The sequence below is a fragment of the Notamacropus eugenii genome, chromosome 2, assembly GCF_028372415.1.
Source record: "Notamacropus eugenii isolate mMacEug1 chromosome 2, mMacEug1.pri_v2, whole genome shotgun sequence".
Classification (NCBI taxonomy): Eukaryota; Metazoa; Chordata; class Mammalia; order Diprotodontia; family Macropodidae; genus Notamacropus; species Notamacropus eugenii.
In genome coordinates, this window is record NC_092873.1 from 272,991,692 (window position 1) to 273,017,973 (window position 26,282).

The 26,282-nt window shown below is 35.9% G+C and overlaps 1 protein-coding gene and 1 long non-coding RNA gene across 5 annotated transcripts in view; one reads left to right on the forward strand and one right to left on the reverse strand.

Moving 5' to 3' along the window:
• Window positions 1-26,282, reverse strand: part of DPYD (dihydropyrimidine dehydrogenase) — a 1,077,299-nt gene that overhangs the window by 273,065 nt on the left and 777,952 nt on the right. For both annotated transcript variants that reach the window (XM_072644083.1, XM_072644082.1), the window contains 2 exons: window positions 8,572-8,692; window positions 6,902-7,021 (listed from right to left, as the gene is read on the reverse strand). In XM_072644083.1, coding sequence (XP_072500184.1) covers window positions 6,902-7,021; window positions 8,572-8,692 — 241 coding nt within the window. The remainder of the gene's footprint in view (window positions 1-6,901; window positions 7,022-8,571; window positions 8,693-26,282) is intronic.
• LOC140527276 (uncharacterized) lies at window positions 123-25,721 on the forward strand. 3 transcript variants are annotated; one of them, XR_011974744.1, is made up of 4 exons: window positions 123-355; window positions 17,326-17,389; window positions 20,710-20,746; window positions 22,432-22,733. It is a non-coding gene; the product is annotated as an uncharacterized lncRNA (long non-coding RNA). The 3 variants fall into 3 exon arrangements; XR_011974743.1 differs by lacking the exon at window positions 20,710-20,746 and adding an exon at window positions 24,656-25,721 and having other exon boundaries at window positions 135-355; window positions 22,432-22,571; XR_011974742.1 differs by lacking the exon at window positions 20,710-20,746 and having other exon boundaries at window positions 142-355; window positions 22,432-22,725.

Here is a 26,282-nt window from a genome sequence, read left to right on the forward strand (position 1 = left end):
GCTTTTTATCATCCACCTGGTTCTATGTTCAACTTCAACAGAATATGAGAGCACTTTGGAAATGAAAATAAAATATTCCCCCCACTATCACCAATGAAACCTAAACAACAGAGCATTATGACTTCATAATGTCCAAAAACTGAATGTTCATTTAATTCCTTATTATAAAAATACATGAAGTAAATCAGATGTTTGTGTCCATGTACCTCCAGGATCACTGGAGACTAGAAAAAGATAATGGCAATTTGATAGTGCTCTAAATGATGGGAAAAGTACCCTGGGTTCCAAGTCAGAGGAATGCTGGACATTTCTGTCTGATGCTTTAGGGATTCAAGCCAACTAATGGATAAAGATGGTGAGGAATCTCATTCTAGTCATGCCCTCCTTTCCTAATTTCCCTTTTCACTGTTTTGTCTTCTTTGCCTGTTCCTTGGGGAGCTGAGTGATTGATAGCCTAATCCAATGACTGTATTACAGCTGCCTCAACTTGGACTCTTTTCCTTATCATTAGCAGTTAGCCTATGGTTAAATTCACAGCTCACTGCTTGGTACAGCCCCTGAGATTTCAGGGTCTGGCCTTTAGAAAATATTTAACATAAAACTGAAATCTTGACATACTGAGAACTCAGTTCTCTGCAAGGCTTCTTTAATTAATCCAATGTACTGTAGCATTGTTCGGTATGAGCCTGTGACATGGTGAACTGTTTCTGAAGCTTACAGAGATGTGTAGTTCTAAATTAAACAGTCACTGACGTGTACCTACATTGATTTTTTTTTTAGTACAGGAGATATGCATGAATCTGAGAATATTTAAATTCAATCTCAGAGACACAATACTCTCTAGTTTAACTTTCATAATAGAACATTTTTGATTAATTTCAAGCTTGAAATCATCCTTTATGAAACACACACACACATGCATGCACATGCATACACACACACACACACACACACACACAGGAAGGAGATTTAATAATTCATTATCACTGCTGCAAAGGTAAGAAGTATCCTTAATGTGCTTGTCATAGTCTTTTGGTTAACAAAATCTAGTAAATCTTTTCTTAGGAACTGACCAAGCCTCTATTACATCCACTCCCACCTCCGACCCCTCCCAACTTTGTTTTGACTAAGGATCCACTAAGTCTTTTAGCTTATTTAAGAAAAAAAAAGCTGTTTGGTCCTATTAGCTTATCTTCAGAATTATAGTTATATTAAAATAGCTATGGAAGGGATGTAGACCTTGATCTCTGCTTTCCACCTTTGCCCTAGCTCCAGTCAGTCGATGAGCTGTAAGCTTCTATGAATATGGCAGCTGAGTCCCAGATGAAAAATTATGCATCTCATAAACTGCTATTCTGCTGAAATGTCAAGCTATGGCAAGGCTGTACCTCAAACTCAGCACTTGGCATTTTCCTTCTGTCTGCTTTGTTGCCATGAAGCAAACATGAACAGTGAGGATTTGTGTAGGGCAGGTAGCAGGCGAGCTCGCTGTCAAAAATCTATTATTAGGGCTCTGATCTCCTGCACAGACCAATGACGCCCGTACACTGAGAAAATCAGGCAGCAGCAAAGACAATATAATAGAAAAGAGAATTCTTTGTGAATCTCTACATGAATATATTCAAATGAGCATTATTTAAATGAGAGGGTTTTTTTTTTCCTAATGGCTGAGCTGCTCTCAACAGAACTGATAATTTATAATGGAAAATGGAATGCAGCATCTTTATTTGATAAATCTTTAGACTGTTGTGGTTGTTGTTTTTGTCCAAGTACATATACTATTTATACTACTCAGGCATTAATAATTATGACTTCTGAGATCATTAGTTCTCCCCAAATTTGAATAGAGGGCAGATCAAATTTTTAGTTCATGGCGATACTCAGAAGTCAGTAGTCTGAGAGAAAAGGGACTAGGCAAAGAAAATTCTGCCTTTTAGGATTTTTCTTTTATGTTTTGGGTTTGTTAAATTTGCTATTTATTTTTATTTTCCATGTTAAAACTGAAACTTCTATAGCTATTGATGACAACACAGAGTATGACCTTATAATATGTGAAGATTTTGGAAAATTTAAAGAACTATATAAATGTTATTATTTTTTTCAAGATTCAGCTCAGGTTCTGGCTACTATACCTGACCTGCCAGCTGTTGGTGTTTCTTTCCTTGCACCCCTGCCCCATTACTGTATATTTAGTTTGTACACATTTTTCATTTATTAATTTGTATACCTATTATTGCTACTCCATAAGGTGTAAGCTTCTTGAAAGCAGGTTCTATTTTCATTTTTGTCTTTGTACCTCTCTCTCTCTCTCTTTCTCTCTCGATGATATATCTCATTAAGAATTAATAAAATAAAACTTTTGCATATGGATTTTTTTTATATTCACATGTGATCTAAGAACCTCACCATAATAAACAATCTTGTTATTGCTAGGATGTATGAACCTATTTGTTATACAAATAAAATTTAAGTACAACTCTTGATTTTCTAGGAGACTATAATATTTTTTCATTCTCAGCTTTAAAGAAATGATAAGCATAAGATTATCAAGACAAGTACGGTTATGCATTTTCATGTATTGTATATGAAATTAGTTGCATGTCACTGAGCAAGCAAAGCTGTCTTGCTATATTCCTATGTATAGAGTTGAAAATTTACTCCTAAAGATTTGTTTAAATAGAACCCCAAACATTGGGGGTGGGAGGAGGGTCAATGCTTAAACTCTTGCTTTCATTCAAAACCACTGATTCATTATTAAGGCTTCTTCAAACTGTATAATTTGTACATTTGTACTTATCACGCTAAGCATAAGTTTGCAAAACTATTAACCAAATATCCACTTTATCCTTATATTTGTTTAGAAAGAAAAAAAGTCATCATAAGGAACGGTGGAGCAGTTAAGAGAATTCACAGAACAGCCCAAAGGGAGGAAATAATATATAGCAGACAATTTTCTAGATGTTCAGTTGTTTCTGTCACGTGGCCCCATTTGGGGTTTTCGTGGCACTGATATTGGAGTGGTTTGTCATTTCCTTCTCCAGCTGATTTTACAGATGAGGAAACAGATGCAAATAGGGTTAATTGACTTGCCCTGGGTCACAAAGCTAGTAAGAGTCGGAAGCCAGACTTGAACTCAGGAAGATGAGTCTTCTTGACTCCAGGCCTAACTCTCTATCTACTGTACCACCTAGCTGAAAATTAGAAAATTTTCTGTCTGTTATTTATTTATATATAGACTCTAACAGCTCTGTTTTGAATGAGATATTAGTTTGTTGAGTAAATGTAATAGTTATCTTTTAGACCTTTCATATAAAGATTTCTGTGTATGTATTTCATGATAAATGAAGGTTCTAGAAGTTCAAACATGTTGTGTGCTCATCCTAGACAATTTCCTACCCCAGAAATTGTAGTATCAACAAGTTAGCAGTTTTATCATTAAATAGAAATGGATATCATTGAAATAATTTACTTTATTGGACAGTACCTTCAAATAGGGGCCAAATGTGAAAACCACAAGAGGAAAAAAAATGACATTTTTCATCAAATTCAACAAATCAGACACAAAGAGAAGAACACTTAGTCAATCTCAAAGTTCTGAAGACAGAATGAACCACTGGAAAATGTTTTTTTCTTCTTATTAAGTAGATTTGTTCAAAATTATCTTACTTCAAATGCCTTGTTCATGGAATCATTCCATTACTGTTTTCCTGATGTGGTCATAAAGCTATTTCAGATGAATCAGATTCAAGAAAATAGTTTCTTTAATTGATGTGCAGAAGAGGAGGACATTTGACACTCCAACTTTTTGTTTCAATTTGTGATTTCATGGAAATAAGGAACTCTTGGTGAGAAGCCTATCTCCCTGGGTTCAGATCAGTGACTTACCAGCAACTTACCAATCTTAGGTAGTTACCTGGGGGCTCTGAGAGTGGAAGTGACTTATCTAGGGTCACAAAGCTAGTATATGCCAAGAGTTGGACTTTAAATGGCATCTTCTGACTGACAGACTGACTCCCTATCTGCTGTACCATGCTGCCTTCCCCAGTCATTAAATCTCTCTAATAAGATTTTTGCTGCTTGATATTAAATTTTCATTCTTAAAAAAACCAAAGGAAATTATGATTCCTTATGACATTGTATGTCACAAGTGTGACATGGTACTACTTATATAAAATACTATTGTAATAGTTGTTTTATTAATTTTATTAAGTTCCTATTGAGACATTAAAACAAAACAAAACAAAAAGGTTAGACAGGGTAGGGAACCTGCATCCTTTAGGCAACATGTGGCTTTTAGATCTTTGGGTGCAGCTTTTTGACTGAGTCCAAGTTTTACAGAACAAATGATTTTATTAAGGGGATTTGTTTTGTAAAGTTTGGATTCAGTCATATGCCTGCACCTGAGGAACTAGAGGGCTACATGTGGCCTGGAGTTTCCCCACCACGTAAGTTCCCCACCCCTGGCTGCTAGAGTCTCTTGACCATAGTATAGTTTGACTAGCTGTCTGACTAATCGACAAAGAGCTCATGAATCTACTAGAGAAAAGAATTCTTCCCCAGCAATGCAAAGCATAGGTGGTATAACCACCAGAAATTCAGCTGTATTTAGCTTTCAGGCTTTTGAGTCTGTGCTTCAGGCCGCTCTTCTAGGACTCAACTACAAATTCCAGTTCTCTGGGGGACTCTTAGAAAGACATTAGTACCGTGCTTTGGTAAATTTTGTAAATCTTGTAAAGATAAACTGGCCTATTTCATGCAATTTTCTCTTTGGAGCTAGCATTTTGAGTCTTGACAGCCATGTTCCATATTACTAAGCAAAATAGTTAACTTTGATTATACTATCTCTCCTAAAATTTGAACATCATTTTTATTTAATCATTATTTTTATCATTTAACATTTATTTGGCACAAGTGTGTCTGGCTTTGTCTTGTTATTACTAATACTACAGATAACTTAATTATAGAACTGATTTTTACCTTCTCCCCTAAATATATGTATGTGTATATATGCATATGTATATGTATATGTATATCAATATAGATACAGATATAGATATAGATTGTCCCTGCCTGAACTAACTACCTTTCAGATTCCATTATCTTTAAATCAGTGTGGAGTTTTTTTGGATTCAATGGGAGAAATTCTATTTATTTGTTGCTATAGTGAAAGCCTTTTTTAAAAAACAGAGGATGTTGAACACAGGGGGCCTTTACATGGGCCTTATTTGAAATAAGCAGCAAACCTTCAACTATCATGGTAGTTTTCGGGTTTTTTTGTTTCATTTTGTTTTTTAAATAAATGCTCCACACAGACTTAGATTTACTACAGCTTGAGTGAATATTTATATCAGAATTTATAAACCTGAGAAATAGAAGATTTTATGCAAATTCTAACTGACCTCAGTTTGTTTGCAGGAGTGGCTGTGATTTCCAATGTTTGTATGCATGTGTAGGTAGATTTAAAAATGGTGACACAAAAGATTTTCCCTCATGCTGTAATTCTGCAGTTTTACTAGACTGAGTTACAGCATGGAGAATATTCAGAAACTGCAGTATAAATGAGAAAGGGTGAATGGTACTACTTATATAAAATACTACCGTAATAGTTGTTTTATTAATTTTTAATGTTCAGCACCCTCTGTGACCTCCTTTATTCTTTTGCTGTCAACATGGCAGGCTGGAAAAATTGAAATGGGCTGACAGAAAACATAGTGCACATTACAGCCCAACCCAAACTGTCTCTTATGTTTTTGCACATGCTCCCCTGTGCACATACATGTACACGTGTGCACACACACACACACACCATCCACCTCTGTTATTCTAACAGTACTATTTAAGACTTTGGTATACAGTCACCATAACTTAAGGTTGTGGCTATGGACCAAGCAGGTGCCTTTTTCTAGCTTCATCCTATCCTGTATTGTTTGTTCAAATGGTATCCAATTAAAGCCATAATGGGACTTTTTCACCAGGGTTCCTAGACACACCTTCTGCTCTCTAAATATAATACCACAGCATGGACTGAAGCTTTATTTTGGTCTATCCAGTCTCATCCATATGCACATTTTGGTTTGATTCAGCACTGTTTTTCTTGAACAGTGGGACACTATTATGTTATGTATATTTACCACTGTCTCTATCACCAAGGAGACTAATCCCCATACCAGTACAGTCAAGAACCTCACACTATTGTCTCAGCAAGACCTAGTTCATGTTGTCACAGCAACAGAGTGCGCCGGGTCAATGAATTAATACATTAGTGAGTGCAGACACTGGACAGGATCATGGGCTTAAAACTTTTTATTACTGTTGTTGTTAACACTACTTCTATTATGATATTTTAATATGGGCACCAGAAGGTAAAAAAAAACAAATGAAGGTACAAAGATTGGATCACAAAGGATCTTGTTCTCTGAATCTATCAAGGCGATTTTTAAAGTGGTTTGTTTTGGATGACGTTAGTTAGGGCACACTATGTTTGAAGAAAGCAGTCTTCAAATATGAGAGGAAGAAAACAGTAGTTTGGTCTTTCAAACAGACACCATAATCAGGATCCTTCCTCCTGACATTATTGTTTCATCAACCTCTGTCTAGTATGAGCATGACTACTGGGATGATGAGAAATTATAGGACAAAGTAGAGGCTGTAGAAGAGCACAATTTCTCAATCCTTAAGTGATCTCTATCCTGGTGTTCTGTTACACTGTTCTAACATAAAGGAAAGAGCATCAGGAAAGTTTTCACACTCAGTTCTGTTCCATCTGTCACGACTGTGAGGAACCTCGATTGGCAGTGAATTTTAAGAACTGAGTATTAGAGAAGACAAGCTATTCTGGTCTAGTATGAGATTATCGAAGGCCTCTCGGGATGCATAACACAATGTGAAGGGCAAAACCTACCAGACACGCTACCATATGTGGTCCTCTTCCCTACACCAACTGCAGGCCAGGGTGTGCCGTCTGCTCTGAGTTCTATCAGGCCCAAGACAGTGTTGGTGGCAGTAACACCATCTGCACCACCTGTATGTAGAAACAAGTCAACATTCAGTTGAAGTTAGGGTGACAAGACTAATTGAAATCTTTTCTAGCCCACAAGCAGAGAAATGGGCATGGAAACGGTGCACACTTCTGAGAACATTCACGGTCACCTCCTTCCCATATTCAGTAAACATTTATTAGATGCCTATTCAGTGTAGAACATGAGTATAGGTTTTGGGGAAGGGAAAAACACACTCCTTGACTTTATGGAGTTTGTAGTCTGGCAAAAGAATAATGAAAATCAGTGGGAATAATGTATACAAAGAACTTTGTAAACTTTAAAACTATAAATGCAAACTGTCATCATACCTCCCTTCAACAAGCATTTATTAAGCATGTGCTATATGTCAGACACTGTGCTTGCCTATGGGAATGACAAAACAAAGAATGAAATAATCCCTATTCTACCTGTGAGTGATCTTTTATATAGTTAGCTTTTGTTATCCCCATTTACAGATAAGGAAACTGAGGTTCAGGGAAGGTAAGTGATTTATCCAGTCATATAGCTAGTAAGTTCTGGGGAAGGGTGTAAACCTGGATCTTCCTGACTCTATTTCCAGCACTCTATCCACTAATGGTACACTGCTGTTCTAAATAAAATGGAAACAGCTAACTATTATCTTCAGCATTACACAAGAAAGGCTTTAGAGGTGTATAAAACAAAGTTCTATGTGAGATCTAAGAGAAAAGTCATTGGAAACGGGACATCAGGAAACATTTTAAGGAGGAGGTGCCATTTAAATTAGGCTTTAAAGACTGGATAGCGATTCAGAAAAGAAGGACAGTAACAGTGGAGGAGAACCTCCCTGGTAAATATGGTAAAAATAATGGCCTCGTGTTGATTCTACCATACAAGTCTACCAGTGGTAGGCATTTCTTTGCACAAAAGCTTTTTAAAAACTGAAACCTATACTTAGGATGTCAGGAAACAATTTCTTGGATAAGACACAAACTCAAAAATTACTTCATTCATTTATTATTTTTTCAGCCAATATCTATTAAGTGCCTTTGGGAAGGGTATTGTGAAAACCAAGGGAGGCCCTTTTTGAAGCTAGTGTAGACTCTGACATTTTTTGAGATTTGAGAATGTTATTTAGATTTGTGGTTGTTACAGGTGCTGGATCTTTGGTTTTGAGGGTTTGAAGGCTATTGTTGAAACCATGTGTTTATTATATACTTCTGAACATTTGAAGCTGGGATTCATTTTCAAGCAGAACAGATGGTGACAGCAATCTTTATTCCCAGACCCAAATAGAGGTGCATTTACTTGTTGTTTCTTCCTTTTCTAATCAAATAAAGTACCAAAGTTTTTCTGAGATTTATTCTTCATTTTAAGGTCTGTCTCAAAGTATAGGTAAACTGCTAATAAATCACATGCTTTCAATTTATTAGAAACAAGATAACAGTTCTGAAAATATCTGATGATTTGACCTACATGTTAGCTTGGAAATTGTTTTAGTACAATTAACATGGAAGTTTGTTTAAGACACATATCTGGGTAACAGGACAAAAGAGATAGGCTTGTTTCTTACCTTCCTGGGCAGCTCTTGCAATGCTTACAATGTCAGTGATATTTGGGGTCAATTTGGCAAAGAAAGGAATCCGAACAGCCTGTCTAATCCAACGACAGATGTTCCGTACTATATCTGGATCCTGTTCAAATAGGTCAGATAAGTAGAGTACATAATTAAAATACAGTGATCGAAAGGGCGATCAGAACAGTAACACGGGAGAAGTCTAAGGTAAATCCAACTTTACAATACACCGGATTTGGTATGTTTTCCTTCTTCAGAATTAAACCTAAACTCATTAGTTAATTGAACTTCAATTGAACTGCAAATTCACCACCTAAAGGAAATACTGAAAATAAAATTAAGAACTCAAAAAAGATAAAAGTTCTAACTTCCATTTGGCCAGTCCCAGGAACAAAACCCTATCTTTAGGCATTAGAGATTTCAGAATCTACTGTAGAATTTTCCAACAACGCATGAGTAAAAGCCTTAGTGAAAATCCTTTAAAATACTATTTGCCTCTAGATGAAATATCAGAAGAAGAAATTCCATTAGGATTTTTTCTTTGTTTTTAGTCATGTTAAGATGAATTTCAGATAAAAGACATAAATGACTATATATATAATCAAGATAAGCAAATTCTTCCCTACTTTGCAATGTGGAATAATCCAGTGTTGGGATACACATGAGCTGAGCAACACTGCAAGCTTATTTTGTAAAATGTCACTGTGATCATGGCGGCATTTTTCAACACTCACCTCCTTGAAAGAATTGATCGAGATGACAAGAATGAAATGAAATATCAAATGCATGTTTTTAAAAGCTACAGATAGACATTTTCATGCGTCTGTTTCCTGTGATTTTTCTCAGGCTTTTACTTCCCTCATGGGATAAGTATCATTTAGAGGGCAATCAGCTATCCTTGCCATTGAAAACAACTTAGCTGCAGTCATGTTCTTTGATTTCAACACACACAATAGTTCTTTTTTTCATTACTTTTAGTTCAAAATGTATTCTGACAGCTACTGATAATGCACTTTGATAAATTACCTTAAAATATGCAATAGCGATTCATTATTGAACTTAGCAAGCAATATTATCTTCCAAGTTAAAATGTTTTCTGAATAAGAACTCTAGAATATACGTGTGAAAGCATGTGTATGTGTGCATGTGTATATGTATCCTGTAAAGCAGAAGGAAAGTGTATTACTTATGATTAATTTTTCTTACTAGAAAAGTTGCTCTTCATGTTTCTTTATTTTTCGGGTTATTTTAAGTTATAATCTTTTTTAAAAAGATCTTTTTGCTTAGAGTTAACTGATCTGTTATTCTGATCTGTTATCATGAATGACTCAAAGTTGTGCTGATATGCGCAGAGCTGCAGCAATGATGTAAAGTTCTGTGGATTGCAATCTTCTCAGTTTAGCAATGCTTGAAATTGTAACGGGAAATCTTTGGCTAGGCTTGTTCCTTTTTCAGAACAGTAATTTCTTCGTTAAACATAAATATTAAAAAGCACTATATGGAATGGCTCTAACAGGGCATACTGTGCATTATGAATAGTAAAATCCTGCGACTTAGCTGTACAAATTCTAACTCATAAAAATGGAGATCTGCCCCTGCCCATGCAACGTTCATGAAATATTTATAACTGCTGCATCGGCATTATGAAGGCAGTTGCATCTTTGTGACTTTCATTTTTTTTTTTTAGTTATGAATTTCCATGGGACTTAGTCTAGAAATGACAGCAACCTTAGAAGATATGAATTGCATGTCCTTTGTGAAAGCTCTCTTTAAGAAAGACTTTGACAATAATTTAAAGATCGCTTGCATTGTATAATACATGGAAGGTGGCCTGATAAGAATTACCATAACAAAGGAAAAATATTCTTTAGCTCCAATAGAGTAAGTGCTAATCATCTGGTAGGCTTGCAAGTGGCTCTCCATATTATGGATCCTGGTGTATTTTTAATTTACTTTGGACAATGGTCAGATCTATTGTAGTCCTTTCTAAATAACTTCCTTTTGTCAGCAGTGCACATTTTGAGAAGTGTTCCAAGTTTTCTTTTCCTAATCCTTTAGTTTTCATCATTTACCTGATTCTTCTATTTATAGGTACTATAATTTTATCTTCCCTCCTGGTACAATGGGAAAGTTGACAGTGCTTAGGTTTGTTCTCTTTTTGATAGTCTGCCAAGTCAGCTGCTGACTAATCATCATGCCTAGCTGAAATACAAATTTGAATACCCAGAACTTAAAAAAAATTACCACTGACAAAATGAAATTTGTGAAAATTGATGGCAATTCTCTCAATATACTTAAAGGTGTGTGTATGTGTATGTCTTTTATTGTTTGTATATAAAAAGATATAATATCATCAGAAATAGATTAAGACTTATAAGGTGTTAAGATCATCTGGTCGACTTTGGGGAATTAAAGGATTGATGGCAGCTTTTCATACTTTACTAGGCTCCTCACACTCTGGATATAATTCCTCAAGATCTAAAAACATGATTTCCTATCTTTCTGCATGTTGACCTCTCTTTATAGCAGAAGCACCATGTGGATCTATCCATAAGTAATCATCTCATAGCAATGAATGGTTATCAGACAACTTTCCATTCCCAATAATGTTCCAGAATGGGAAACAAAGTGAAGCTCCTACTATAATTTAGCTATTTTTGAGACTATGACATTGTTAAAACTGACTTAAATTCAACAAGCATTTATTAAGTACCTATTGTAAACCAGTCACTGTACTGCATGCTAAGAATACAAAGAAATGAGGTAGTTCTTTTGCTGGCTTCAAGGAATGTATGTTCCACTACAGGGAAACAACATGTGTTTAGATAAAGCAATGTGAACCTAGATGTGTGTGTATACGTACATATATACAGAAAGTGACTCTTAAGTTAGCCATTTTTTTTTTTGAAAAAAAGCCCCATAAAACTGGATTATTTGCTGCTTGTTTAAGGCATATTTTCTAATCCTATTGTCTTCTATGCTTATAAAGAGTCAAAATTTATATCTTACATATAATATGTAAAGATAACTCTTTGTGTATATCCATATCTATATGTGTTTATATGCTTACATTTATATGTGTGTATAGTACATATCGTATATATGTATGTAGTACACAGTATATATGAATGTAGTATATATGTACATAGTATATAGGCAGCCAGGTGACTCAGTGGTTAGAGTGCCAGGCCTAGCAAGAAGACTCATCTTCTTAAGTTCAAATGTGGCCTCAGACACTTACTAGCTATGTGACCCTGGACAAGTCACTTAACCCTGTTTGCCTCAATTTCCTAATCTGTAAAATGAGCTGAAGAAGGAAATGGCAAACCATTATAGTATCTTTGCCAGAAAATCCCAGATCAGGTCACAAAGAGTTGGATGTGACTGAAAAATGACTGAACAACAAAATACAGTATATAGGTATATGATCTATTTATGTGTATATATGTGTGTGTGTATGTGTGTGTATATATATATATATATATGAATACACAAACATAAAATTACACACAGTTGTGACTACTGGTGCCAGACTCATATCACTAGTCCAAAAGACAATAGAAGTGTCCATCTGCTCAGACTCGGCCCCATGTCTAGACAGCTTTGTGAGTATCTGCATCTTATGGAATGAAAGGCTGCCCAAGGCCTCCTTAATCAAAACAGTCTCCCTCATCTTTGTCATCTGGCCACACCACCTAAGACTATGGTATCACAGTCAGGTGAAGATATTTAAGACTTTTCTTTCAGTGTAAGTATTCTGAATTTTAGAACACTAAACCAGTAGGGGCTATTACTACTTTGGCACTTATTTGATTAGCGGTCTAATTTACCAGAAAGGCTTTAAGGAAAAACTAAGTGACTTTGGATAGAGGAGACTTGATGAGATCCAGTGGGTACTGGAGGAGAATACCTAAACGATGGTAGATGAGTACTAGATAAGGGAAAAGTGGCAAAAGGAAATAAGTAAGTGCTGAAAATAGTTAACGATCAGCAAAGACTGTTTTCTATCTTTCACCAAGGTCAGCCTTCTGCATTTCCTAATAAAAGAATATGTTCAGAGCTCTTCCACTATTAGGGATTCCTATGAAAAAAAATCAGTAATGTTGACTTATTTCTGGCTTGCTGTAGTCATAAAATAGCTCACATTTATATAGCAAATATTGGAGAACTGAGTCTCAAAGAGGTTAAATGATTGCCCAAAGTCACACAGCTACCTAACCCAACTTCTTTTATGTCTGGTGTGCCACTAGGTTCCTTTTTAAAATGGGATCCAGAATTTATTGGTGTGACTTACATGATGTATCCACTGATACACACTAAGGTGGTGCTGGGAACAATGCATTTACATGTCTTTGAAGACCTTCTGATGAATGGCATCCTTTGTTACCCTGGGCTTTGAGTTTCCACCAGCGACCAGTGCTTGGGCAGAGAATCTCATTTGTATACACTCAAAGGTGTATTGAAGAATGAGTTGGATGTGACCATGTCACTTTTTTGATAAGCCAAATTACAAATTTCCTTTGAAGGATTCAATAGTAGCTTTGTCAGAATTTTCTGGTCCTTTTCCCCCCAGAATACTTTTTAAAGTGTCTTCTAAAGATGCTGGAAGTTCAATGAAGCCACTGAAAACAATCTTTCTGTATGAAAATAGTGCTCTTCACTAAGGAATTTCAGAGGTATTAATTCAAACAATGTCCCTGCAAAGTACTGAATATGTTTTATTATGCCCATTCCTCTGATGGAGAAAAATGGTATCCCAACCACAAATACAATTTACATAAGATAATGCCAGGTGTGGTAGTGCTAAGAAGTAATTTCAGAAGCATTAATTTCTGTCCAATTTTCATCTATCATGCTCTTTCTTCACAAAATTAATCCTAATGTGGAATTTAGTCATTGCTTCTGAATTGTAGGCATAGAATAATTCTAAAGGTAGTGTTTCGTAGTAGATAGAGAGGTAGTCCCAGAACAAGTCACACCTGGCTTCTAGTCTCACCTCTGCCACATGTTGGCTATATGATGCAATATTTTCCTTTTCCTGGCAACTCTTTCAAACTCTTATGTTGAAGAGAAGGTGATAACCTGCATTGGTAAAGGAAGTGCCTCACCAGGAAGCTCCTTATACCAATGACATCAGAGGTCTGGTCCTTATGCTTATGTGAGAGGTACCCTAATGAATTTCAGCTGCAACTACATATACTTGCTCATTTTTATCAGTAATGATCCTTACAAAAAGAGACATCAATATAATTCTTTAAAGGTTACAATGCACTTTATAAATAGAATTTCATTTGAATTTTATATCATACCTATTAGATATCATTACCACCTTCGTTTTGCAGATGAGAAAACAAAAGCCCAGACAAACTGAATGATTTGCCAATGATCACGCAGCTAGTAAAGGGGAAAGGCAGGATTTGAAATCATTCCTTGTTGGTTGCAACTCCCAGCAATCTATCAACTAGCATATATTCTGCCTTTTATTAAAATAAGTCGGTTGTTTAATTATTGTCCTTCATTCTGGCAGAGGACCAAAAAAACATCACTATTTCAGAGTCAAGGTATAGTATGTCTGACAGGCTGATCAGACCAATATGAGCTCAAAATGCTCCACCACAGACTGGATACAAATAGTCCATATAGACATTTGGAGTAGAGATGTCTCAATCTTTCCATCTCATGTTTCTTTTGAGCTACTGCAATTCTGCTTTGCCCATAGAGCAAAGAGCCTTCTTTGATGTGGACACACCATGCTGAGTGGTCCTTTGCCAGCATCTCCCATGTCACTCAATCAATTCTAGAGTTCTTCAGAGAAACCTTGAGAGTGTCCTTGTATTGCTTCTTCTGACCACCATGTGGGCATTTCCCTTGAGTTTTTTTTTAAAAAATAATATTTTAGGCAAATGCGTGTTTGGCAATAATTTTTAATAATTAATATAAGTAATTGTTAGATGACTACTGATTTAGTCAATGACAGGTATATATTGGTAATGAACTAAAGAGTCACAGGACCTTGTGTTTTCATCTTGGCTTTCACACTTATCTCTCAATTTATTTGACCTTTAAAAGCCTCAGTTTCTTCATTTGTAAATTGAGGGAGATGAACTAGAAGACCCGTGAGATCCCTTCAAGCTCTAGATACATTTTCCTAAGAACCTATATTATTTCTCAGTTGACTTCTGAGGCTACAGTGATATGAGAGACTTTGATATGATAAATTTATGACATTCTGTGGAACTCAACCTCCATTTCTAATGAAGTGATGCAGGGTTACTGAATGGGTCTTATGTAGCCATAAGTTAGTGCTCATTGGATGTTTTTTTGGACAGCTCTGAATCTCTGGGAAATTGTTCCAGCCTAACAGACTACAAATATTATTGAAGTCCATGAAGCAGTTGGTATTGAATAGCAGTGTCTATATTCTGGAATGACAATGAATGGTTTCACAATCTGAATGATAATTGTTCTGAAGATGAGGAAGAAGATGAACCATCCTGCTGTCTAAAACTTAGCAAATGACTAAAGCAGTCTGTTGCCAGTTTCCAGCTAAAAGCCGCCATGAGATGCTGCAGCCTCAGTACTGGTTGCATGCTAGGCAGACTTTAACAAAGAGAAAACACTGTTTTATTTCAGAAAAAGACCATGTGTGCCATGTTAGTATAGCAATAGCTTCAGACAACACAGGAAATCTACACATGCATTCGGACTGAATCCTGTATCAGTCATTATGTTTAGCCCTTTGACCAACTTCATTTTATCTTTCATGCTGCTAATAGGGTGCTACTGAATCCCTGCACTAACTGGCCCCAGACTGCTATGCTTTTTGAGCTTTTATGTGCACTTTTTTAGCATTTCGTAGTTTCTCTATTGCCTACCTTGCTGTTGGGCTGTTCTCTCTGTTTTCAGCACTGTTAACAAGCCTGCCTGTTTCTTCTGCATTAGCTTCTATAATCTTCTGTGGTCTGGGAAACTAGATTAGCCAAATTTGCTGGAATTATATTTAAAGAAAGAATAACTGTGCTCTGAATGAGGATCTGCAGAGCTTTTTATGTAGTTAAGTGGACTTCAGTGCATAGGTTTGGGGACAGTGATTTCATTGTTTGTCATCCCTCTTGCTTACTTCTAGTCTGTATTCTAGATGATTGAAGTTGGCAAAAACCTGACCTTGGGATAAGGGAAGTGTTTCTAATTAATCTTCCAGGGAAAAAAATTTTTTACAATGTTTTAAAAAATGAATTTATGTATGCATATTTAATATTTTCCAACATTGTTAAAATTCCATTACAGTGGAAATATCTGTATAGTGCTTAGCATGCTGCCTGACACAGAGTAGGTGTTCAATACATATTTTATCAATTGATTATTGATTGACTGATATAGGTACACTCGTATGTTAACAAGCTTTATGATAGGCTAAAATACCTATATTCAAAATTAATTAAAATGCAAACCTATTATTCCATTATATAGTGGAGCATGTATACTGCATTGACTTAAAAAAATATTTAAAGCCTATGTTTGCTGGGTACTATATTAGCAAACAGTAATAAAATGAACTTTGAAGAGTTGAATGAAAATGTATACTTCTAGGTTCCTAAACAATGGTAACAAGGAGAGTAAATGTTTCTTTTTTGCTATAACTGTATTTGAATAATATATTAACTGCTCTTATACAAGTAGGTCCCAATGAGTGAAAATATTGAATCTTGATGTAATGAAGTAGTCATATTATTCGAATTTATACAGCATATTTCCACTAAGCTGGAACCAATGGCTCTATTTTCATAATTATAACTTCAAATACTGTGAATTCAAATACATGTAACTACTTTATGGCATTCATGAATTAGGTCATACTAATCAGGACCTAGCTATACGTATTTTTCTTACTGTAAAGCTGGTGATCTGGACTGTAGACTTTGGCTCTAAGTTTCCAACTTGAGGGCAGATCCAAGTATAAATGGAGAGATTCTATGAAGATGTCAAAGGTTGTTAAAAGGCAAAGTAGGTGGTCAGGAGCAAGAGGTATATTGTAAAGGAACAGAATGGGGAGAGGTGAAGATCAGAATGATCATTAGCTCATGGTAGAGATTTCTAACTATCTGAAGGTAGAGAACAAGGAGATATCAGGAGTACTTCTGGGCCTTAGAAGTAGACAGAATCAGCTAATATCAAATGTCTAAGACAGTTAGAGAGGTACCATGTAGTATACCCTCTCTTTATCCCTAGAGGCAGTTGGTAGTGTAATGGATAGAGCACTAGACCTGGAGTCAGGAAGATCGGAGTACAAGTTAGTCACAGACACTTACTAGCTGTGTGACCCTGGATAAGTCATTTAACTTCTTTTTGCCTCAGTTTCCTCAACTGTAAAGTGGGGATAATAATAACACCTACTTTGTAGGTGTTGTTGTGAGAACCAAGTACACTACTATTTCTAAAAAGCAGTACAGTAGCTGGCACACAGAAGGTGCTATGCATATTCTCCTTTCTCTTCCCTCCCTCTACTCCCTCCTTCAGTAGCAACTGCTATTTTATTAATAATGAGAGCTGATATTCACTTGATTGCTTTAAAATTTATAGAGTACTCCATGTAAATTTTCTCATTTTATCCTCATAATCATCTTGTAAAGGAAGTATTAGTGGTATTATTACAGATAAAGAAAGGAAGGCTAAATGACTTGCCAGTGGTAAAATATTCAGTAAGTATTGGGGTGATGGTATGATATGAATCTAGATCTCTTGTGATTCCAGGTCTGGAACTCTAGCCATTACACTACCCTGCTTCTCATCAGAGAGAACCAAGAACTCTATCATGGTCAGTATCCCACCAATAGCTCTCCAGTATCCACAGCAGCAATTCTTTAAAAAAAAATGCAGCTTTCCCCAACATCAATGAGACATTATGAACAACATGTCTAAGTTAAGAATATTTAACTGTATATATTCAAATGCAACCATTATACCCATCAAACAACATCATTTTGAAATAGATTGACAAGGGCTTGTGTAGTCATCAGTGTTCAGTATTTTTTCACTAAATATTTGTTACATCTCCATCAAGAAGGCAAGGTTAGCAGTGGTCGATTTGCTGAGACAGAGAAAGAGTTTCATTATGTAGAACTGGATGTTTTGATGTGAGTTGTTAAAATAGGATATTACCTGGATGATGGAAACATTTCAAAATATAGAGCCAATGTCTCATTATTTTAAGCAAAATTTTAAATAGGATTCCACTACAATGAACATACCCTTGAATGTATTTGTAACCAATTTTAATCATCATTTATTCACTTGTGTGATTTCACGTTACCATCCTCTGTTAAGAAGGGGGCATGTTTCTATCTTCATCCAAGAATCTAATCAATGCCTACTGTAAAACCTGCATCTATCATAATGCCTAGACATTAGGACATTTCTAAATACTTAATACTGATGCAACACAATTAAAGTATCTGCTATAACTCCTGTTAGGTCTGTGGTTTTAAACTGGGATGCCCCTGACTTTTTCCTAATACATGAAAGTTATTTCTCTGGGAATCCAGATGGTAATATTGCCCACCATGCTGAAAGGGTACAAACCATAGCTCCCTGCCAATTATAATAGGGCTATGTGGTGCAATTTTTTTAATTCCCTGGAAAATCTTAATATATGGAGAAACTCAGCTCCAGGCTGCACACATGCTTTCTGATACCACCAGAAGGTGTTCAAAATTGCAGGCCAGCTGAGCCAAACTGAACCCCAGCAGGTTTCCAAATCATAGCTAGGAACACACTGAAAAGATTTTAGTGGGTAATGAAGTGCAGGAGTCTGTCTGCACTACTGTTTATGGATTCATTGTAGATAAGGACAAGTGAGCGTTTAAGTATATAATAAGGAGTTTGGGGTTTTTTCTGAACTGACTTCAGGCAGTTTGGTATTTGTTTTCTTAATACACAGTATTAGTGTAAACAGTGTTACCATTGACTTTTTTTTATACATCTGTTGCTGTATGTACTTAGCCTATGATGTTGAATTTTAGAAAGGGGTGGGGGGAAGTATCTTTATAATCCCTTACCAGTGTGAATGATTAACACAACACAGGGAGGAGACCAAGTTTAAAACAGCTTTCTGCCCTGGAGCACCCACTATGCTGTTACATTAAGGATGAAGGGAATCCGGGGAAGTTACGCCTCTGTCCTGGGAATCTTATGAAATATAAGTAAGAAGGAATTATAGCTGAAGCAATTTTAAATAACGTAATGTAGAAAACTTCAAATCCCCTGGCAACGAATGGTTTCGACTGGGGGGAACTCATCCATAACAAGTTGCTATAGGTCCTTAAGCAACTTCTCCCTCCTGCTGCTGCAGGAATTGGAAAGAAATATCTTGCTGTATTCCCAGCTCCATGGACTCATTTTCCTTTTACCCAAAGAGGATCCCAAGATGCTAAAAATATTTTGTTCACAGGAATAAGAGTTCAGATGAAAGGATGATTTGAGGAGAGGTTGCATATGACATTTAAGGATGAATTCTACAAGCCCCTTATGCTGAAAACTTATGGTCTCTTCCAGGTTTTGTACCATACCTACCTGTAAATTCAAGAATTTGTAAAAAGGAACCCCATTCTGAATTACTTTTTGTTGAGAACCTGGAACTGTCCAAGATACTCTTGAGTTCTAACTCAAGAACATCATAGTACTTATCTTTACAGCATTTACAATATAATGTAAACTTCTTTGAAAAGCATTCTCTTTCCCTTTTCCATCAGCAGAGTCCACAAGAATCTTCCCTCTGAATATTTCATGGATCTATGCATTGCATAACACATGTTGCATTTAATCACTTCATAAATATCATGTCCTCCTTTAAAATTAAAAAGGTCCTTTCAAAAAGAAAACAAAAATAGAGGCAGCAATGAACCTTATCCTCAAGATCTGGGGGATGCAGGGTTCAAATTTACTGAGACTATCCATGCCTTCTTAAAATATGGGTGTAAGAGAAGAGACTGGGAAGGCAGCCCAGGAGAGATGATATCTTGAGGCATTACAATTAAATTAAAATGTGATCTTTTTACCATGAATACCTGTGTGACTGCCCACTCAACAAGGGTCTTTCATTTCTCCCAGCCCAACTTTATGAAAGTGCCTGAAGCCTGCATTATTGAATAAAACAGTTGATGAAGCTTACATGGGAAAAAAAAACCAAAAACCCTGCAACTGCTTTATATACAAAATCATATTAGTACTAAAAACAGATGGATATTTACATTTGCAATATTAAACAAATGTGAAATACCCAAAAGATGACTAATTTTAGATAGTTTAAAATTTCTCAATGTTTTACATTCAAATGAAAATATATTTCAGTAAATTTTAAATTTACATTATGAGTGTCCAAATGTAGCTATCTCCTAACTAATTCCACAAGCTCTTAGATGGCACTGGACTCTGATGCTAAACAAATGGAAAGAATTCAGTCTTTGTAAGGAGTAACCTATTTTTTTTATTTCTACCCATTCTCAAGTGCTCCTAGTATTAGACATAAGAGAGAGAAAGGAAGAGAGGAAAAGAGGGAGAAAGGGTGAGAGGGGAGAGACAGACAGACAGATAGAGATAGAGACAGAGAGAGAGAGAGAGAGAGAGAGAGAGAGAGAGAGAGAGAGAGAGAGAGAGAGAGAGAGAGAGAGAGAGAGAGAAAGAGAGAGAGAGAGAGGTTCCTTATTACTTGTTCCCTTCTAGAGATAAGTAAAGGATTTATGAGAATACCAGCAAACTACTGTAGTTAAGGAGAAGTGACCCAATTCAAATCTAGGCCCTTCTACCCTTCACCTCTACATCCTAAGGTCAGTCATATCACTCTCATCACCCGAAGGCCCTCCCTACCTATCCCTCCTTATTTACAAAGATCCCAGGGGACCTAATCCTGGGACATGATTTCAAGAAATATCTCCCTTTCCTAGAGAAAAGAAAGTTCAGTGAAAAGCCTACTCTTTTCAAATAAAACATACTGCAAGGTCCCTGAAACGCTTCAGAGGTGGGTGGAAGCCTGGGTGACTCTTTTCTACAGACAGAACTCTAATCCCTTTACTTATTTACTTTTTTTAAAATTGCTTTTTGTGAGGTTCTCACATAAATGCTTTGTCTTTGTTCTCTCAGTGGCACTCCAACAAGGTGAGAATGAAAACGAAACAAGGTAAAAACAGCAGCCACGGCCAGCCCTAACTCCATGCTCAACTGATTTAAATGCATAGTTTTTTTCTTGCTGTAAGAACTTTTAAATGTGTCTTAAGTTTCTTTTGTTTGAGGAGTTTACATGTCGAATGTCCTGTTCCCCTCCAGCTTCTCAGAAGGAAGAACTCAAATCTGCACACACACACACACACACACACTGCACACGCACACACATACTGCACACACACACACTGCATACACACATGCTGCACACACACTGCACACACACACTGCACACACATACACTGCACACACACTGCACACACACACTGCACACACCCCCAAATGTACACACACACTGCACACACACACGCACACACTGCACACACACAGTTGCAACATGCAAGATCATGTTTTGAGTGACATTTCAGCTCATTTTTTGGAGGACCTGTTCTTTTATAAAAACAAATTGATTTAAAAATTGCTTTTAAAATATCATATTTTCATCTTCAGTTTCTCATGACAAAGAAGTGATCATGTCTTATTTAGAGTGTTTTTTCCTTGGTTTGTAAGGGGTGTACTTTTTTCTAATTTTAAGATCTGGTGCATAATTTTGGAACTTCAGAAACCTCACCATGATGTTTTACCACATTTCCCCAATACTTCTGGGGAATTTTCTAATCATTTTTCAAAGTATTATATCCAGTTTCTTCTATTTCATTGAGTTCTGTGGAAAATTTATGATTCTCAGATGACATATGCACACTCTATTGTCAAAGTAGATTGCCTTGGCTTATCAAAATCATAGGTGTTTGCCAGTGCTGATTGTTTTTGAATTTTCAATGAATCAAAAATTTAATAAGTAATTATTAAGCATCTATATGCCAGGCACTGTGCTAAAATGATTTTTAAAAAGGCAAACGACAGTTACTGCTCTCAGAGACCTCACAATCTATTAGGAGAGACAACATGCAAACAAATACATAAAAACAAGCTATACATAAGATAAAGAGGAAACTATTAAAAGAGGGAAGGCACTAGAATTAAGATGGGTTGGGAAAGAATTTTCCGTAAAAGATGGGGTTTTAATTGGGACTTAAAGGAAGCCAGGGAAGTCAGTAGACAGGTGAAGAGGGAGACCATTATAGGTATGAGGGGAAGCTAGAGAAAATACCTGGAACAAGAGATGGAGTGATTTCGACCTTTGCTCTACCTAGCTGATGCATACAGATGCTTCTGATATGACTTCCACAATGGTAGAAGTCATTTCCTGTCTGCTAAGAGATAGTAAATATTATTTGTTCATCACAGTTATGATTTATTTGATTCTAAGTCTTTGATCATGGATACAACCCCAATTATAATGTATATAAACTCCAAATTGTCCCATGAAAAACTATAACATAATTTTGTCATCTGTTTTATGATGCTATTTTTAGGAATATGTTATTTAGGAATATGAAAAAAACAGGAACTACATCTTAGAAATAAAATATATAATAATATATTATATGATATAATAAAATTATATATAATATATCATAATATATATAATATAATAAAATAATAATAATTCTCTAATTTCTTATTTTTTAATGGTCTAAATGCTGTGATCAAGGTTGTTTCTGTTCTTGTTCTGAAAGTCTACTTTATGTGATCATTTCCTATTTATTAATTTGGACTTAATTATTGTGGCTTTTTTTCCAGGTAGCCAAATAGAGGACATACACACCTCTAAGCCAATTCCTTGATTCATGGATGACTATAAAGTACAAACTTCCCTGCTTACTGCTTCAGAGAACCAGTGTAGGCCATCAAGTTAATATTTGACTCAGACCTTCTTTTGGGTAGGATTAAAAAAAAAAGTGCTGTCCTGTATTACAAAGATTTACTATCAATAATAAAGGTTTTGCTGTAATTACATTAAAATTCTTACTGTAATTATATGTGTAAACATGAAAATTCAAACTTCTTAGCCAAGCATGTGAAACCCTTCACAATCTGTCACTAGCCTCACTTTATAGCTTTATATCATATTATTTCCCTTCACTATTGTACGTTTCACAGTCAAATGGCCATGCCTGGTGCTTGCCTTTCACTGTCTTAGTTCTGTACATGTACCCGAGCTACTCTCTATACCAGGAATGCTTCATTCCATGAAGCCTTTCCTGTTCCTGCCCTTGGTAGGGACCCTTGGATGATTTCTCTAGCATTCACTTTTCATGAGTCATTTTGTAATGTAACTCTGTTATATGTTATCCCCTATTAGACCTTATGCACACCTAGTGTGGGGATCTGTACCAAGAATATGCTTAATACTTGTTGAATTGAATGTTAATCAAGTGGATAGCTAAAATGAATTAATATAATGAGTTCCAGTTTTAGAACTACAATTTGAAGAAGAGATGACAACATCCTGCATGCTGGTGCAAACACTAGAGCTGCAGACTACATGTAAACCAACACATTACAGAATGCAATTCAAGCCAAATTAAAACACTTCAGGGAAATATTTAGTAATAAATAAAAGTACAATAAAACAGAACAGAGATAATAATCAGTGATCTAAGTCAATACACAAGCCACAGAGATTCTTTTCTATGGATTTGTGGCCCCCATTCTTAATTGAATCTGATACAATTGGTATAAACCACAGGGAGAAAGAAGTGAGAACAAAACCCAAGTAGAGATTTTTCTCTTAAATTCTATGAAGAGAAACCACTAATGAAATTAAAAACAAACAAACATGGGGCATGAGCTATATGAACAGTTAAGTGGCTGCGTAAGAAAGGAAAACATACATAACTAAAGACAGAATGGGATTACAGATAGAGGGAAGGCTCAGAGTTGGAAAAGGTTAGATTTTAGTTCAGTCTCAGACACCCATACAAGCTGGGTGGCTATGGCAAAGTTACTTAAACTCTCATTCCCCTGCAAACTCTCTAACGCTAAAAGCTGCAGATATAAATGCCAATCTTCAGTGACGGAAAGACTTTCTGCTCCAGGAGTTCCTTAAACCAATGAAATTACAGATCTGGACAAAATTTAAAATAAGTGATAAATAACTTATTCACTAGCTCACATTTCCATGGTACTTTAAGGCTTACAAAGTATTTCCTTTAGAGAGTAATAAGGATAATTTGAGAGTAAAGGAAAATAGGTAAAAGAAGAATCACTTGTGGTTATTGGTGAGCAGCAGTGATAAGTATTTTAGATGGTGGAAAAAATTTCAATGCTGCTATAACATGTAGAGGTACTGATCTAGAGTTTCTATGACTCTGACTTACTTCCTTTTATAGCACCCTCTTTGAGCTCACTCCCCTAATTCACACATACAGTCCAGGTTGGGTCCTCAATAAGGTGACTGCCACCTTCCATGCTTGGGATAATATTGTGGATGACTACTCCCACTTCTGAAGCTCCTGAAGCTCCAACAAGAGGGTTTCCAATGAACAAATCAGTAGACACAATTAGCTCTTATTAAAGATAGTTATTCAAATGGCATTGCAAGAAGAGTAGTTACAAAATATTCTTATTTTCTCTCTCATTTCCACACCCCCTCCAAACAGCATCCATGAGAAGAAAGGGCTTAAACTTGGAAAACAGTGTTAGTGAGGCACAAATGATCTGTTCATTGTAACCTGCTAACTATGTATGACTTCTGTCTGGTGGTTGAGGGTGGATGTTAATGTATGATACTGGAATCCTCTGAGATACTATAAATGGGTGGCTTGATTCTTTCTCAAGTATTTACTTAATATGAGCAAGTTTACTTTTCCTAATGAGATTCTATTAAAGCACCAACATAAACAATAGAATTTCATTTAAAAGATATTATAATGCTTTTTGAAAATGAGTATGAGAGAAAAATACTCCAATCATTGCAAGGTCCCTCTCATCTCCACTTACTTCTTGTGTTTTTCTTCCCCAGGTAGGCAAATGGAGGACATACAACCTTCTACACCAATTCCTTGACTCATGTGTGAATATAAAGTGTAAACTTCCTTGCTTGCTGCTTCAGAGAACCAGCCTTGGCCACCAAGTTAGTTTCTGACTCAGACCTTCTCTTGGATAGATGGTCAGCAGAAAAAGGATTTTTAAAAAAAGTTCTAAGATTCCACTCTAATTTCCATTACTTTTAAAATCAAAGACTATCTTAAGCTTGGGTTGCTAAACTAGGTTTGCTATTTCTGTCTTTAAAAGCACAGGTGACCTACCTTTAGATTTTGGTTTGCATTAACTGTACAATATTAGCCTAGAATCAAAAGCTAGGCATTAACTGGAATACCTAAAGTTTTTGAAATTACAAACTGTAGCTTATTGTTACAATTACAGCAGTAAGAAAAATGGTCCTGAATAATCAATAAAGCACAGAAAAGAGTAAAAGTTGATATAAATCAATATGGTAAACAAAAAGAAAAATGATATAAAAACAACTCTCCATTCTCAAATCTGAAATATAATATCAGTAACCTCAAAGAAGATTTAGGAAAGCTTACTCAAAAGAAAAAAATTAACATTTGTTGAATGAGTAAACTAAGTGAACAAACTAAATATTAAATTTTCTTATATTGAATGGCAAAAGAAGAGACATTGATAAAAAGAAGTTGTATTAGATCACAAAAAAATGAGTTTGCTCAAAAAGATGATCAGGACAAAAAGTTAAAACAAGTTCTCACAGAATAACAGAAAGAAATTTTATGTGGTCTTTCAATAGCAAGAAATCAATGGCAGTGACAGGATACCTGCCACTGACTAAAAGGATGCTAGGATTACATGGGAAATCCCTGAATTAATGTCACAACACTGAAGCAAAGTGGTTTTGATGCAAGACAAGAAAACAAAATTAAATAACGGCATGGCTATATATTGGAAGAACAGAACGGAAGGTGACTGAAATAATCAAAGTGGTCAGTAGTAAAAAGTACGAAGTCTTGACATGTTGCTGAATTTCAAGCATAAGACACTTATTGAGCCACTTGTAAGATATTTTTTGAGGTAAGTATATCAACTAGGATAAATTCTGAAATAATTTATTTTTCTCAAGATATGACATTACATCAAATCTATATGTAGCAAGTGCTTGTTTCTTGCTCCTTTAAGTCAAACCTATGTGCTATAAACTTTCGACTCTTCTGTAGATATTCCAGTGAACATCTGGGGGTAATTTGTGTAACACACCTGAGCTGCAGAGGACTAAGTGGGGGAAGAACAAGGATCAAATGGGAAGCGTATGGGAAGGTATCTCCAAACCCAACCAGACTCAATGGAAGGTAGTGATCAAGTAGCAAGTATGCCTTTGGGGCAACTGGGGGGGGGGGCGGGAGGGAAGAAAATAGAATATAAAAACTAGTGAGCTTGACATCATTCCTGGGAAAATTCTAGAATGTTACTGCAAAATGGAGGACAGTAGAATTATGGAATACTTATAAAAGGAGGTAGACTATTAAGTGGAAATAGGTCAATTAAAGGTTACTACATCAGGACATGGAAGTGGAAGAGTTGCCACATAGCAGTGAGTTAGAATTTCCAACCTTTTTCCCTTGTTGGGGTTCACC